The 15,494-nt window shown below is 40.8% G+C and overlaps 2 protein-coding genes across 3 annotated transcripts in view; both read left to right on the forward strand.

Annotated features, from left to right (window-relative positions):
- LOC115863453 (ubiquitin-conjugating enzyme E2 E2) overlaps positions 1-15,494 on the forward strand; it is a 352,617-nt gene that overhangs the window by 279,285 nt on the left and 57,838 nt on the right. The window lies entirely within an intron of this gene.
- LOC138842666 (mas-related G-protein coupled receptor member X3-like) lies at positions 795-2,804 on the forward strand. The gene is given in 4 exon segments (XM_070045403.1): positions 795-896; positions 2,163-2,325; positions 2,328-2,380; positions 2,673-2,804. Coding segments are annotated over 4 exon segments (450 nt in total).

Below are 15,494 nucleotides of genomic sequence, written 5' to 3' on the forward strand. Positions count from 1 at the left end.
TCATGGATCAGAAGAATTAATATCGATAAAATGGCCATGCTACCCAAAGCCATCTACAGATTCAATGCAGCCCCCATCAGAATGTCAAAGGCATTCTTCAGAAAGAGAAGAAACAGTCCTAAAATTTGGGCAGAACCATGAAAGATCCTGAATAGCCAAGAAAGAATAAAACTGGAGATATCGTGCTCCTGGATTTCAAACTATACTACAAAACCATAGTAATAAAAACACTACTGGTACAAAAATAAGCACATCTACCAGTGGAACAGAATAGACATCCCAGAACCATATGGTCAACTAATATTTAAACAAGGGATCCAAGAATGCTCAATGGGGAAAGGATAGCCTCTTCAACTAATGGTGCTGAGAAAACTAGAAACACACAGAACGATGAAATTAGACCCCTGTCTCACACCACTCAGAAAAATCAACTCAAAATGGATCAAAGACTTCAACATAAGACCTGATACCCTAAAACTTGTAGAAGAAAACATAGGGAAGAATCTCATCCTTATTGGTCTTGGCAGTAATTTGGGAGACACAAGACCAAAAGCACAAACAACAAAAATCAACAAGTAGGGCCACATCAAACCCACAAGCTTCAGCACAGCAAAACAGACAAGTAACAAAATGAAAAGACAGCCTACCAAATGAAAGAATATTTCTGCAAAGCACATATTGGTAAGAGGTTAATGTCCAAAATATATAAAGAACTGTCAATTCAATAACAACAAAAACCAGTTGACAAATGGGCAGAAGAACTAAATAGACATTTCTCCAAAGAAGATACGCAGATGGCCAACAGGCATGTGAAAAGATGCTCAACATCACCCATCGTCAGGGAGATGCAAGTCAAAACCACAGTGAACTATCACCTCACACCTGTCAGAAAGGATGTAAGCAAAAAAGACAAGAGGGCTTCCCTGGTGGCGCAGTGGTTGAGAGTCCGCCTGCCGATGCAGGGGACACGGGTTCGTGCCCCAGTCCGGGCAGATCCACATGCCGCGGAGCGGCTGGGCCCGTGAGCCATGGCCGCTGAGCCTGCGCGTCTGGAGCCTGTGCTCCGCAACGGGAGAGGCCACAGCAGTGAGAGGCCCGTGTACCGCAAAAAAAAAAAAAAAAGACGAGACAAGGTGCTGGTGAGGATGTGGTGAAAAGGGGTCCCTATCTGGTGGGAATGCAGATAGGTCCACCCACTATGGAGGTTCCTCAAAAAATTTAAAAATGGATTTATTTACCATATAATCCAGCAATCCCACTTCTAACTATACACCCAAAAGAAATGAAAACAGGAATTCAATGCGATATATGCACCCTCATTTTTATCACAGCTTTATTGACAATAGCCAGGATACAGAAACAACCCAAATGCCCACCAATGGATGAATGGATAAAAAAGATGTGATATGTATACACAACAGAATATTATTCATCTGTGAGAAAAGAAAATATCCTCCCATTTGTGACAACATGGGTGGACCTTGAGAACATTGTGCTAAATGAGATAGAGAAAGACAAGTACTGAACGATAGCACTTATACGTGGAATCTAAAAAACATTAAACGTGTGAAAAACAGTAAAACGGTGGTTACCAGAGAGGATGGGGCTGGGCAGCAGGGTAAGAGTAATGGTGTTTAAAGGTACAAACTTGTAATGAGTAGTAAATAAGCCATAGAGATGCACAGTATAATGAATATAGACCAAATATTGTATTATAATGATACAATTGATAAATATAGCTACATCGGCAATCACGTTACAGTATACAAATTTATCAAAGTAACACATTTTACACCTTAAACTTATACAGTGTTGCGTGTCAAATTTATTCAAATAGGTAGGGATATCTAGAGAGAGAGAGAGAGAGATGGATAGATGGATATATACATACATAAATGGATGGATGGATGGATAGATAGGTGCATAGCTCGATAGATGATGGATGGATAAAGTAACTACTTTTCTATGTGGAGACCCTGATCCTGGCCTGGCTGGTCTTCAGCGTTGCTCAGTTGAGCTGGCAGGAAACTGGGCTCTGCTCTGGCTCTGGAACTCCTCCAGGGACCTGCCAGGGACCAACTTCCTCTTCCTCTGCTGCCAAATTACGCATTCCCTGGAGGGACTCCTTTACTCCTTCCCTTCTCCCTCATCTCTATCCTCAGCCTTTTCACAACGGTGTCGCCACAGGCCTGAGCATCCTCAGGACTGTTAGCACTGAGCACCGCCTTTTGGTCTCGTGGCCCGTCTGGTACCACTGCCACTGCCCAACACACATGCCAGCTGTTGTGTGTGCCCTGCTCTGGGCCCCGTCCCTGCTGAATGTTCTGGGGGGAAGTGCTGGGGCTTCCTGTGTTGGGGTTCTGACCAGGTTTGGTGTCCGGTGCGTGATTCCGTCACTGCCACGTGGCTGGTTGTTGTACTGGTGGTTCTCTCCAGGTCCGGCCTGGCCCTGCTGTCGGGGTCCTCTGTAGCCCCCAGCAGATGCGGTGACCGGGCTCCACATGGTCATTCCACTCACAAGGCTGATCTTTCTTCTCTCCCGCCTGCCCTTTGGCTGTGCCGGATTCCGAATGATTCCAATCTGCTCTTGTATTATCTCAGAAGGACCAGATGATCCTGTCTCTTAACAGCAGCACCAACCCCATCATTGGCTTTTTCTTTGGCTCCTTTAGGCACCCGAGGCATCAGAGACTCTCGGGTTGGTTCTCCAGGGGACTTTGGAGGACATAACTGGGGTGAGGAACAGTGGAGGAAGCCTTCCTCAGGAAACCGTGGAGATTTCAGGAAACAGGTTCATGCAGTGATTCTGTATCAAGCAGGGTTCAGTCAGAGCAGTGGTACAGCTGGTTCTCCACATCCACGGAAATACTCCAGGATCTGCAGTCAGTTGAATCCACAGATGCAGAGCCCAGGGATGGGGAGGGCCAACTAGGAGGGGCTCGAGCATCCTCGGATTGTCAGGTACTCCGGGAGTTACTGGAAGCCATGCCCTGTGGCTACCGAGGGAAGACGGTTTACTCATAGGAGAGTCTACGTACAATTGCGTAAGGAGATATATATGTATCTGTAGGACCCCACACAGCGGTAGGTTCTGGTTAAATTGTCTCTGGGAGGCTGCTGTCTGATGCTAGAGCTTGAAGTCTGCAGGGCAAGCCAGGAACATGAACTAAAACCCACGAGAACCGTCGGGAACTCATGGCAGTCTCTCATCGCCTGCGGTTGTGATGATACAGGAGTTCTGCAGAAGAAGGTGGCTCCCGGCACCATCGAGGTAAATAAATACGTCCCCAGGCCAGGGGTCGGAGGAGCTGAAGGAGTGTCCCGGGGAGGGTGGAGCCCTACACCAGTGAGATGAGCCTACAGAGAAGCAGCAACACCTATGAGCACCCTGATGCCCCGGCACCAGCCTTCCACACATGGAAACCATCTCTCTGCTCCCTTCTTTCCAACCACCAACTCTTGCGTACAATGCCTCTTGGTACCCACCTAACCAGACACAGGTGTGGAAGGGAATTCTGCACAGCACAGTTCAGCCTAACCAGGTTGGCACTTTTTGGACTCATCGCCGTTTACCATTGTCAACCCGGCACCCATAAACACCTCATTAAACCCCACTTAAGCCAAACAAGATAATAAAGCAAAGTCAAGCTTCTCCCTAACCCTGACACCTACACTGCACACACCTGAAACATAGCATTCATTTTCCTAAAAGAGGACACATCTTTTCATGTGCTATACACCATTTATATATCTTTTTTGAAATGTCTGTTCAAGCTCGCTATCCATTTCTATTGTTGTTTGTCTCTTTACATTGATTTGTTGGCACTCTTTATATATTTTAAATAAAAATCCTTTGTCAGATTTATGTAGTTCAAATATCTTTCCCCAGTCTGGGACTTGCCTCTTCATTTTTGAAATATCTTTTGGTGGGCAGAGGTTTTTGTTTTTTATGTACTCTATCAAATTTTTTATTTTATGGTTAGTGCTTTATGCATTCTGAGAAACCTTTGACTACTCCCAAGGAAGCAAAGATATTCTCCAATATTTTTTCTTTTTTTTTCTTTTTCTTTTCAATTTAAAGGCCTGCCTTATATACTGACATTACAGCTTTTTGCCATTTTATTGTTAAAATGTCCTTTCTTTTATGAAATTACAGTCCTTGTAGATTGTAGATAGTAGCTCCCCCTCCCACTCATCTGTTTATTTTCCAATTTTTTTTACAGTATCATAATTTTGGCTTTTACACTTAAATGTATGAGCCATTTCAAATAAATTTGTGTGAAAAATTTGAGGTAGGGGTCAAGGTTCCTTTTGCCCCATACAGTTATCTGGTTGTTCCAGCACTGCTTGTTGAAAAGACATGCTTTCCCCCCATCACCCCCATTGAATTATTTAGCCCCTCTGTCAAAAACTAGCCTTTATAAGTATGGGACTGTTTCTGGACGTTCTGATCTGTCCTCTTAGTCTATTCCAGAAATCAGCAAACTGTAGCCTATGGGCCAAAGCCAGCTCACTGCCTGCTTTTGTAAATAAACCTTCAGTGTAACATAGCCATGCCTGTTCATTTACATGTTGTCTGGGGCTGCCTTCCTGCTCCAGCACCGGGGTTGAGGAGTTGTAAACGAGACTATATGGCCTCAAAGACTAAAATATTTATTATTTAGCCCTTTATAAAGCAAGTTGGCTGATCTCTAGTCTATTCTTAAACCAACACTCACCGTTCTGATGACTGTCGCTTTGCACTAAGTCTTCAAATCAGGTAGTATATGTCCTCTAACTTTGTTTTTATTTTTCAGGATTATTTTAGCTACCCAAGTCTTTTGCATTTGCCTAGAAATTTTGGAATAAACTTCTCAATTGCCGCAAAAAATCCTGATGGGATTTTGTTGAATCTATTAATTAATCGGGGGATAATTGACATATTAGAATAGTCTTTGAATTAAAAAAGTAAAAGAAGTCATTTCACAGGTCAATTTCATACTTAGTGCCGAAACAGCCTTGTATCCTCAGTATCATGACTGGGCTATTGCTTACATTTCATGAGTCAGTAATTTGTCTTTTTAGTTCGTTCTCCTTTTTCATAAACCTTTTAAAAATGCTGTGCTATACTTTAATGTTGTGAGAAATTTCAGAATCAATGTGGTGAATAAAAATAGAGCAAAACAGTGGTCATTGTCTTTCTGCTTTTAAAACAAGGTACATTGTATCCATCTGTGTGTGCAGCGGCTGCCCCAGCTACCACCAATATAAGAGTTACTGAAAGTAGGATTGGATTTCGTTTGTTTTGAGGGCAAGGAATACCAGCTTTATTTGTTCTAAACCAAATATGCCCATAAGCTAATAGGAAATCAGTCATTAGGCTGACAGGAAGTTCAGTTTAGTCACATTTTGGGTGGATTCCTTTCTCCCTAGCTTTCCAGAATCCGATGCAGTTACAAACTTTGGAGAAAGACTTGGTTTTCCACTGTCTCCCCTGAAATGCTTCTTGCCCAAGCCAACTTAATCTCTTCAGATTGGGTCAACTCAACCACCGACACCTTTGCCCAACTCTGATGGAGCTGGTGTGTGATCAGCCCCTCTGATATCTACCATCCTCCCCCATCAGAGCCTGGCCGTAGATATGGGGGCTTCGAACAAGGGTTTTGCTATGTCCCTACATGCTCGGGAATTCCTTCTCTGTGGAGTGTGCCCGCCTTCCAGATGGGAGTCGGTGTTTGTGGATGTTACTGTCAGCATATCTGGGAGAAGTGGGCAGGTCTACATCTCTTCACAAAGGTTGTTCTTCTACAGGGAGGTTAAATGAACAAAGGAAACTGGAGTGAGACCTTCGGATGTTTGGAGAACAAGGAGTTCTCTTGCCGTCACAGCCAGGGAAAGATGGCAACTCGTTTATCAGGGAGATTTTTCCAAAGAAAAATTCACAGATCTAGACAAGTGACACCCTCTCCTCATGGGTTTTCTGAAAAGAAAAGGGTGGAGCCGCTTCAGGATGAAGTTTTCAGGATCCCAAACATCAAAGGATAGGGACCCACTAGTCCCAGAAAACAGCACTGGGAACTCTGAAACACTATGACCCATGGAAAGTTCAAGGGCAGAAGGATGATGTTGAAGGAATAGTATGGTTCTGCGTGACTGCACCAGAAGCAACTTCGAATTGGACATTTTTCCAGCCTTGTAGGAAAGAGCCCCTGATGGGACCAGATCAAGACATAGAACAGACACCCTGGGTTGATTAAATGTCTGTCAATTTTTAAACAAATCACATCCACTTGAGAAATGGGATGGGGAAAAGGTATTCTACGTGTAAGAAAAAAATTGTAATCTCTACTTTATGTAAATGTGTTACTTTTGTTTGGATCGCTATAGTATGTTATTTTGTTCAAGTTTGGGTAGAGTGGGGAGGTCTGAGTTAATTTTTAGGACTTCCAGCCAAATATCACCCCATTATAGCAAATGATCACGTTTCCTTGGTTTTTTTTTTCCTTAGAGTTGAAACCGGATCTCTTGATGAGATAGCAGCCACTCAGATATTTGCTCAAGCAGGTCCAAGGAAAATTAGGGAGAAAAGAATGTTCTCAGTTCCCAGTTGGTCAAGATCAAAAAGTCAGTATGTAATTATGACTTGTCACTGAGTTAGGGGAAAGATATGGTCAGCTGGCCCTTGGAGGTGTTATGCAGGTCTCACCCTGCAGAGCATAAGAAGAAACAAAGTCAGAAGTTAAAGCTTGTAAGTGAAATAGATTGAGAATCAGACAGTGACAGTGATTTATTCATACGGGTGTAGCTATTCTAAGCAATCGGATACATTCTTCTGATGGTATCAGTATATCGGGAGAAACTTGCCAAAAATTCTTAGAGGTTGGTTGCTTTTTAAAACGTCTACTTTAAGACTAATTTATAAAGCAGAGATTCATTGAGCCCTTACTACTTTCCAGGCCCTCCATATATAGACATGAGTAAGAGGCACCCCAGGAAGCACGGAGACAAGGAAGGAGAACAGTTAGGGGCTTTGTTTCCAATTCTGTTGACATTATGATGGTCGTGGAGCGTGGGGTACTGGACATCATACTGTATTTTATACTAATGTTATACTGTACTTTTGCATTCATTATCCCACTTGGTCCTCTCACTTTGAGAGGCAGGTTTCATTATCACAGGAAGCTAAAATTTAGATTAAATTATGTGATTAGGATCACATAGCTAATAAGTGCCAAGGCCGGGATTCAAACTCCTGGCTTCCTGATTTCCAGTCCATCACTTTTCACACCTAAAGTAGCTGAGCTGTGCTGAGCTGTGATCTTGCTAAACACACAGTAATTCAGTTTCTTGACAACAGCCGTACTTTCCATCACCCCGTTGCATTCTTTTACGTAGTTAATGGAGAACATCCTTTTTGCCTTTCTTTCTCTGGAGAATTAGGTTAGATATGGGGTTTGTTTTGGCATTTGCCAAGTTATGAACCTGTACACGTACTGTATATTTATGTTTCCTGTCTACTTGGCTACCAACTTATTTTAAACTCTGTCCCCATAGATTATATAAAACAATAGTTTCTACAGCAAGGTAATAATACACAAAGAAATGTGTTTGTTTCGGATTATTTCCAGTTATTTTCTTCATTTCCACACTTTTTCTTATCTTCCTTCTTTCTCAATTTAGAACGTCACCTCTTCTTTAGTGGTTTGTCTTTAACCAGACTATTGCATTTTTTAAAAACAGTGTTAAATAGGTGATATGCATATACACAGTAAAAAGTTCAAACAGCACAAAAAGTGTGCAGTAAAACTGTCTTCCTCCCCATTGCCTGGCATTCATTCCCCTCCCAAAGACATCATTTTTTTTCTGCATTTGCTTTTGTTCATTTACCTTCAAGATTCTCCCCTATTCATATATGTAGATCAGCTCCATTATAATGATATGTTATTTCATTGAAGGAATGTGCATAGTCTACATAACAGGTTCCCTACAATGGGCATATAGGTTATTTCCACTGTTTTCCCATCACAAATAAGGCTTCACGGACTATCTTTGTACTTGCTGTCTTTCTTATGTAAATATAGCTGTAGGACAAATACCTACAATTTCTAGATTGTTAGAACAAAGTATGTATGCATGTTCAATTGTAATAGATATTATCCTTCTTGCTCTCCAAAGAAGTTGTACTAAGGTTCTACTCCCAACTTAGGTGCGTCTGCCTTTTCCCTACATCCTTACGCAGGCAATGTGGCACCACCAAATATTTGACCTTAACCAATCTAATAGATAAGGAAGAACGTTTAATTATAATTGCATTGCTCTTATTATGAATGAGAATAATACCCTTTCATGTGTCTGAAGGGGTTGGCCTTTTTCTTATTAAATAAGAAAACTTGGGCTTCCCTGGTGGCGCAGTGGTTGAGGGTCAGCCTGCCGATGCAAGGGACGCGGGTTCGTGCCCCGGTCCGGGAAGATCCCACATGCCGCGGAGCGGCTGGGCCCGTGAGCCATGGCCGCTGAGCCTGCACGTCCGGAGCCTGTGCTCCGCAATGGGAGAGGCCACAGCAGTGAGAGGCCCGCGTACCGCAAAAAAAAAAAAAAAGGAACCTTATAGGAACCTATGCTTTTGGGAGTTCAGATGATAATTAGCATTTTTTAGCAATAAATTATTTATAATTAAGGTACGTTCCTTGTTTTTGTAGACTTAGTGCTATTGCACACTGAATAGACTACAGTATAGTGTAAACATAACTTTTATGTGCACTGGGAAGCCAAAAAATTCATGTGACTCACTCTGTTGTGATGTTTGCTTTATTATGGTGTCTGGAACTGAACACACAATATTTCCGAGGCGTACCTGTATAAAAATCAGGGCAGTCGCATTAAGTTTGCTCACAAAAATGTTCGAAAGCATCTTCTTAAAGCAGCACGTAAAACTTCAGTTCGTGAGACTACGTCCATGAAATTGCATTATCACCGTGGACCAAATCTGTAAGACAAATTGTTGAAGGGGAGATATGTTTTTACCTTCCTCCGTTTCTAGAGGAAGAAAAGCTAAATAACTATAGCAGTAGAATCTTACACTGCAGTATCTCTAACCAAAAATATCTTGTTCCTCCACTAAGCTAGGTATAAAATAAGTAAATGTGTATTATAACAGTCAACAGTGCTTGAGAAAATACTCCTCCTGCATTATAACAAAGAACTGAAGAGTTCACTTAAAAATTTTGATAGTGAAAATGTGATAATAATTAGAAATTTGGATAAAACGTGAAATTTACTCTTGTATCCTCTCTTTTTAACCTCTTTCATGAATTGATTCTTGTGGTCAGTGAGGAATAGAATTACTCCTAACCAGGCCAAAAATATCCCACCATGTGACTATAAAGTATAGTACAGGTTTTAAGTACCTATCTGTGAATAAATTGTCTTAATTTCATGTTTTACCACATCTTAGAAGGTAAATCCATCCATCAGTTGGAGTCATGGGACCTCTGATGACATGTGTCTTTGGAAACCTCAGAATTTGTCAGCAAGGCTGAGGTAACCACCTTGCTGTGGTGAGACGTTCTTACTACTAACAGGAGGCCGATTGCTTTGTCCTTTTAACCTACACATCACTAAAACAGGGAGAAAAATAATGAAAACCTGACTCAAATAGGCTTTTAAAGAAAAGTAAATTCTAATATCGTCATGACAAAAATATATGAATCTTGTTACGAAAGGAAAAAAAGGCAGTTTGTTAGTCATTTTTACGTAGACAGCTCCTATTTTTTAATTCTTCGTACTGTTTATTTGAAGTAGACACAAGGTAATAATATGTGTCAGACTTCTGGAATGTCTTTCAGTTCTGTTTTCTAACTTGAAGAATTTATTCTTAATCCTAACTCTACAATTAATATTTAGACTGTTACAGTCTCTACTGATGAAAATGTTAATCACAAGACTTTGAAATTTGGGCAACAACACGTTTCCCTTTATCAACTCTGCACATCTGTCAGGGGATGCCCGCCCTACTACAAGGCTCTGTAAACCTAGCTGTTGGCATATCAGAAGTTCTCACTCAGTTGTCATTCTTAATTATGGTGTGTATGGCCTTTTAAAATGTAAATATTCTATATTTTCATTTCATTTGCTTACTGAATAAATACATGTTGACATCCAACACGCCCCTGTATAGGATAAAAATCAGTATCAGATAAAATCCTTGTGCTTAAGGACCTTATATAAATTTGTTCCCTTTGTAGATAAACATTCGTTGTTAGGCCATCTACCAAAATTCATTTCTAAAAGCCTTATTTAACTATGCATAGTACAGCTATCAGTTTTGTTAAATGAAGTTGGCACCGTTTATAAGAAAGCCATGTATATGCGGTGCCGTTGTTTGCTTTTAAAAGGTAATATTTGTTAATGTCACAGAGGCCAGTTTTCTACAGTACAGAGTTGAATGTTGCAAATTATAGGGACAGGGCCTCAAGGTTTTGTTTTTTTTTTTTTTTTTAATATTTATTTATTTAAATATTTATTTGGCTGCGCCAGGTCTTAGTTGCACCATTCAGACTTCTCAGTTGCGGCACACATGCGGGATCTGGTTCCCTGACCAGGGATCGAAGCCCGGCCCCCTACATTGGGAGCACAGAGTCTTAACCGCTGGGCCACCAGGGAAGTCCCTCGAGTTTTTATTTAAGATACTACTTCAGAATTTTTTCCAGGGATAGGAGATTCAGGCAGCTGGAATAGAACATTAGAAAATGGGAGGGTATTTTTCACACACAATTCTGAATCATTGCTATTTGACTTCATTTTTGTTGCTGTTATCTCTTCTAGCAGATAGATTTCCACACGGCCTTAGGGAAAATTAACCTGTTGGTTGTTTTTAAATTAAGGTACAATTTATTTTTTTATTGAAGTATAGTTGATTTACAATGTTGTGTTCATTACTGCTGTGCAGCAAAGTGATTCAGTTATATACATATATATATTCTTTTTTTGTCTTCTTTTCCATTATGGTTTATCACAGGATATTGAATATAGTTCCCTGTGCTATACAGTAGGACCTTGTTGTTTATCCATTCTTTATATAATAGTTTGCATCTGCTAATCCCAAACTCCCACTTCACCCCTCCCCCAATCCCCTCCCCCTTGGCAACCACCAGTCTGTTCTCTATGTCTGTGAAAACTAAAAATAGAATTACCATATGATCCAGCAAGCCCACTCCTGGGCATACATCCAGACAAAACTATAATTCAAAAAGATACATACACTCCTGTGTTCATAGCAGCACTGTTCACAGTAGCCAAAACATGGAAACAACCTAAATGTCCATCAGCAGATGAATGGATAAAGAAGATGTGGTACATATATACAACGGAATATTACTCAGCTATAAAAAAAAGAACGAAATAATGCCATCTGCAGCAACATGGATGGACCTAGAAATTATCGTGCTGAATGAAATAAATCAGAGAACGTCAAATACCATATGATAGTGCTTATATGTGGAACCTAAAATGTGACACAAAGGAACCTATCTATGAAACGTGTTGGCTTTTTTAGGGAAGTCATCTTACAGAGAATACCAGAGGGAAAAAGACAAACCCAGAGCAACAGGCTTCAGAAGCCCTGAGGTGTGAAGCTAGAAGATAACCCAGGAGGTAGAACTAAAGAGTGGAGGAACAGTGTCAGGAATCACAGATTGTAGCAAAGACTAGACTGAAGACGGGGGAAAAACAGGAGTGGGACAGAGGAGAAGGGGAGAGATTGCCTGCATCAAAGAAAAATAGGCATGAAAATTTTAAAAGGAAACAAACCCGTGTAATTTTCATTAGATAGAAATAAAATGTAAGGAATCCCTCATAATACAAACCATTCCTTCAGTAAAACTTACAAGTAGTTCTTGAATGCTTGCCAGGAAGGCCAGAAGAGCTATGTTGCTGGTAGCCCTGCAGTTCTTGATATTTTTTTTTTTTTTAGGGGGGAGGGGGTGAGGAGGGAAACAAATATCCATCCTTCTGAGGATGCCTCAACCCAGGGGTCACTCAGAGGAAGAATTCTTGGCGCAGGAAGTTGGGGTTAGCAGATGCAAACTATTATATATGGAACGGATAAACAACAAGGTCCTACTGTGTAGCACAGGGAACTGTATTCAGTATCCTGGGATAAACCATAATGGAAAAGAAGACAAAAAAAGAATGTATGTGTATGTATAACTGAATCACTTTGCTGTACAACAGAAATTAACACAACATTGTAAATCAAGTATAGTTCAATTGAAAAAAATGTAAAAATTTAAAAAAAAGAATGGTTAACCTTGAGCTATGAGATATGTACCGTCTTTCTTTTCCTGTGTCTGTCTCAGCAGGAGGCCTCCCGCGGGTGATGAAGGCCGTGATCAGAAATGGTTTTGCAGCCATTTCTGGTGGTTCTTTGCCTGCGGTGCTTGGTCCCTCCTTTCCTAAGGACCTGCTTCAGATTGTGGCCCGAGCTGCCCACCTTTCCTCCCTTCCCACCTCTTCTTTTTTGTCACCTATATCTATTTCTCTCTTGATTTGGTCAGGTGTTCAGACAGTATACCAAAAACAGCTTCCACACTGTTGATCATAGAAAAGCCATTTTATGAACTTAGGAATAAGTCAGTGTCATCAACTTTAAAGGATTCGTTCCACACGGGGCAAGTTTAAGAAGAAATGCTGTTGTAACAACCCTATTACAAATTCTCCAATCCCCTGTCATCATGGCGCTCCTCTGATCAAAACCTACAGAAGAGACCAGCTCCCTATTTTATCTCTGAACACGCAGCTCCCCCGTCCATCCAAACAGACCTCAGTCATATTTTACTTTTCAGGCAAGTTACCTGGTACAGTATCACAAGTATCAGGCCCCTTCGTTACATCTGTTCCCCACAGATGTTTGAAGAATACTCACTAGGATATTCTAAATGGTGAGATTTAAATTATTCAAAAATTAGATAATTCTAAGTGACAATTTTCAAGTCATATTAAAACATTTGTTTATCTTTTGTTGACTGTCTTGGTTTTTCTTGCCTTCAGTAATCTCACAGAGATGACAGGTCAGTTTGCAGAATAAGAGCAGTCACGATAATAGCATCGCTTTTCTTCTCTTTGCTGAAAGCACTTTACATGAATTCTCATTTTACCAGAACTTGATCCGAAAAAGCTATTGAAACCATGTATCATTAGCTTTTCCTTCTAAAGTCAGACCGTTGAGATTTAGAATTCATGTAAATTTCTTTATCCTCTTCCTGCTTTCTTCTGTTATTTTCAAAAAACTCTTAGGGGTGTGGGTTGTTTTCTTGTGTGTGGTTGTTTTGGTTTGTTTTCATCTGTTTCCTATTTCCTTCCTCCTTGTAACTTCTTTACTTTCTCTTGGAATTGCCTCAGCAACGAGCATTTGAATTCCTCCGAAGCTGTGTCTCAGTTTCTTTATCTGTAAAATGAGACTAATACTAATACCTGCCTCACAGGTTGATTATGTAATCAACACACATCCGTTAGAACGGTACCATGGCACATTGTTAGCTGTTTCTAATTCATTATTCTTAGTAGTTGTAGTTATCATTTTCTGTGATATACGTGACATACTTTTTAATTTCATGGTACAAACATAGGGAACCAGTTACCACCACCACCCCCCCCCAGTACACACGCAAAGTTCAGGAACTTCTGTGGTATTTATGAACGCTCTGGCACTTTCAAAGGACGTCTCGTGTGTGTCATGTAGCACTCACTGAGATTGTGGGCATTCAGCCAGCTCTATAATTGCTGTTAATTTACTGTATCATTAACAGAATTAGTCATTGTTTCATTTTAGACTGTTAAAATATAGTTTACTTCTAGACTGTTGTGGGCTATATGAAAAACCAAATTGCCCCTTCCAGCTAGCGATGATGAATACTTTGTATTGTGTTGTATGGATGCTGAATTATTAATCTCTTAAAATGAATAACTGCCGCTTCGTATGTCTACAAACATGAAATTGATTACTTCTTTTCCAGGGGATAAAGGAGGTCTGTATATTACTTCCAGTTTTACCCTTAGCAAATCTGTATATAGGCTGCATCTCATAGAATTGCCTCAGGTAATGTGAGTCCTGTAAAAATGTAAACAAAATACAAAAGAGGGCATTCTCCTCATGTTTATGTTCGTGTCACTGTCTTTAATTGAACAGCAGCTGTCATACGGTTGGTCATCTGTTACGCACTTTACACGGACCCCGTTAAGTATCTCAGCTGTTAATGCTTCGTAATGAATTGTCGTTATGTAGAGACACTTTTGCAGTTTTAAAGCAGAAATGAATCATGTTGTCTTCCAAGTGTAGGTTCGGGTCACCGTCGCCCCCACACGACGGTTTGAGGTTCAGTGTCCGCAGGAATAGCAGCCTGTGGGATTTAGGCTGGACAGCAGGAGGACTTCCCACCAGCAGGCTGCTGGAAAGCCCGCGGGGACTGAGAAGACACCGGCACAGCCCTCAGCGTGGTGCCTGGCACACTCAGCGCCCCGACGGGACACAGCTTTTCCCCGAAGAAGACCTCCTTAGGCTTGGCCACGTTCTGCCCATCAAAGAGTTGGGGACTACCAGTGGACAGCAACACATGCTTTAATTGACATTAAAAAGCATACGGTAGCACATCAAGAAAAAAAAGAGGTGGGAGGTGATGCCTCTTAAGGGAGTATTCAACTCAGAGAGCTTTGGGGTCTGCTTTTGATGGACCCTCAGGCATTGGTTGAGTATCTACTGTGTCTGTGTGCTCAGTGAATGGAAACAGTGGGAACGTTTAAGTGATACTTTGGGCAGACGTTTCTGTTTAGACACCAGATCATCTTCATTTCCCCCTCAACTGTTTGGGATTCAGCAGTTTTGGAATCCATATATGACTATATGACTGGAAAATTTGTCCAAGCCATGAAAACCCATTTGTAGAAAACTCAAACAGTCAGATTTTTAAGAAATTTCTTAATTGTTTGAAAGTACTGTATTTCTCTTTTCAGTGAACTTTAAAAGGCTGTTAAAATCCGAGTCTTCAAATGGTAAAGTTGTACGTACTCCTAGGAATGTCCTACTCCTAGAGCATTGTTAAATTTCTGTATTTTCCTTTTTTTTTAAACTGATTTGAGGGAGGAGACTTCTATATGCATGCCAAACAAGAATTGACTGAGCTGATCTCAGGCTACTGTGTCTTTAGCAGATAGTATCCTGTTCAAAATAAAATAATTGAGATACTAAATATAACAGATTTTTCCTTTAGACTTTAAAAAAATTTTTTTTACAGTAGTAAAAGTCACATAATATAAAACATACTGTTTTAACCATATTTAACTGTACAGTTCAGTGGCACTAAGTACATCCACATTGTACATTCACAACTCTCAGCATCATCCGTCTCCTGAATTTTTCACCCTCCTAAACTGAAACTCCATCGCCATTTAATAAAGGTTTGACTGTAAGTCAACTCTTCCTGAGCGGTGACTTTATTGCTTTACGTTTTGGCACGTATAAT

Source organism: Globicephala melas, chromosome 4 (genome assembly GCF_963455315.2).
Source record: "Globicephala melas chromosome 4, mGloMel1.2, whole genome shotgun sequence".
Classification (NCBI taxonomy): Eukaryota; Metazoa; Chordata; class Mammalia; order Artiodactyla; family Delphinidae; genus Globicephala; species Globicephala melas.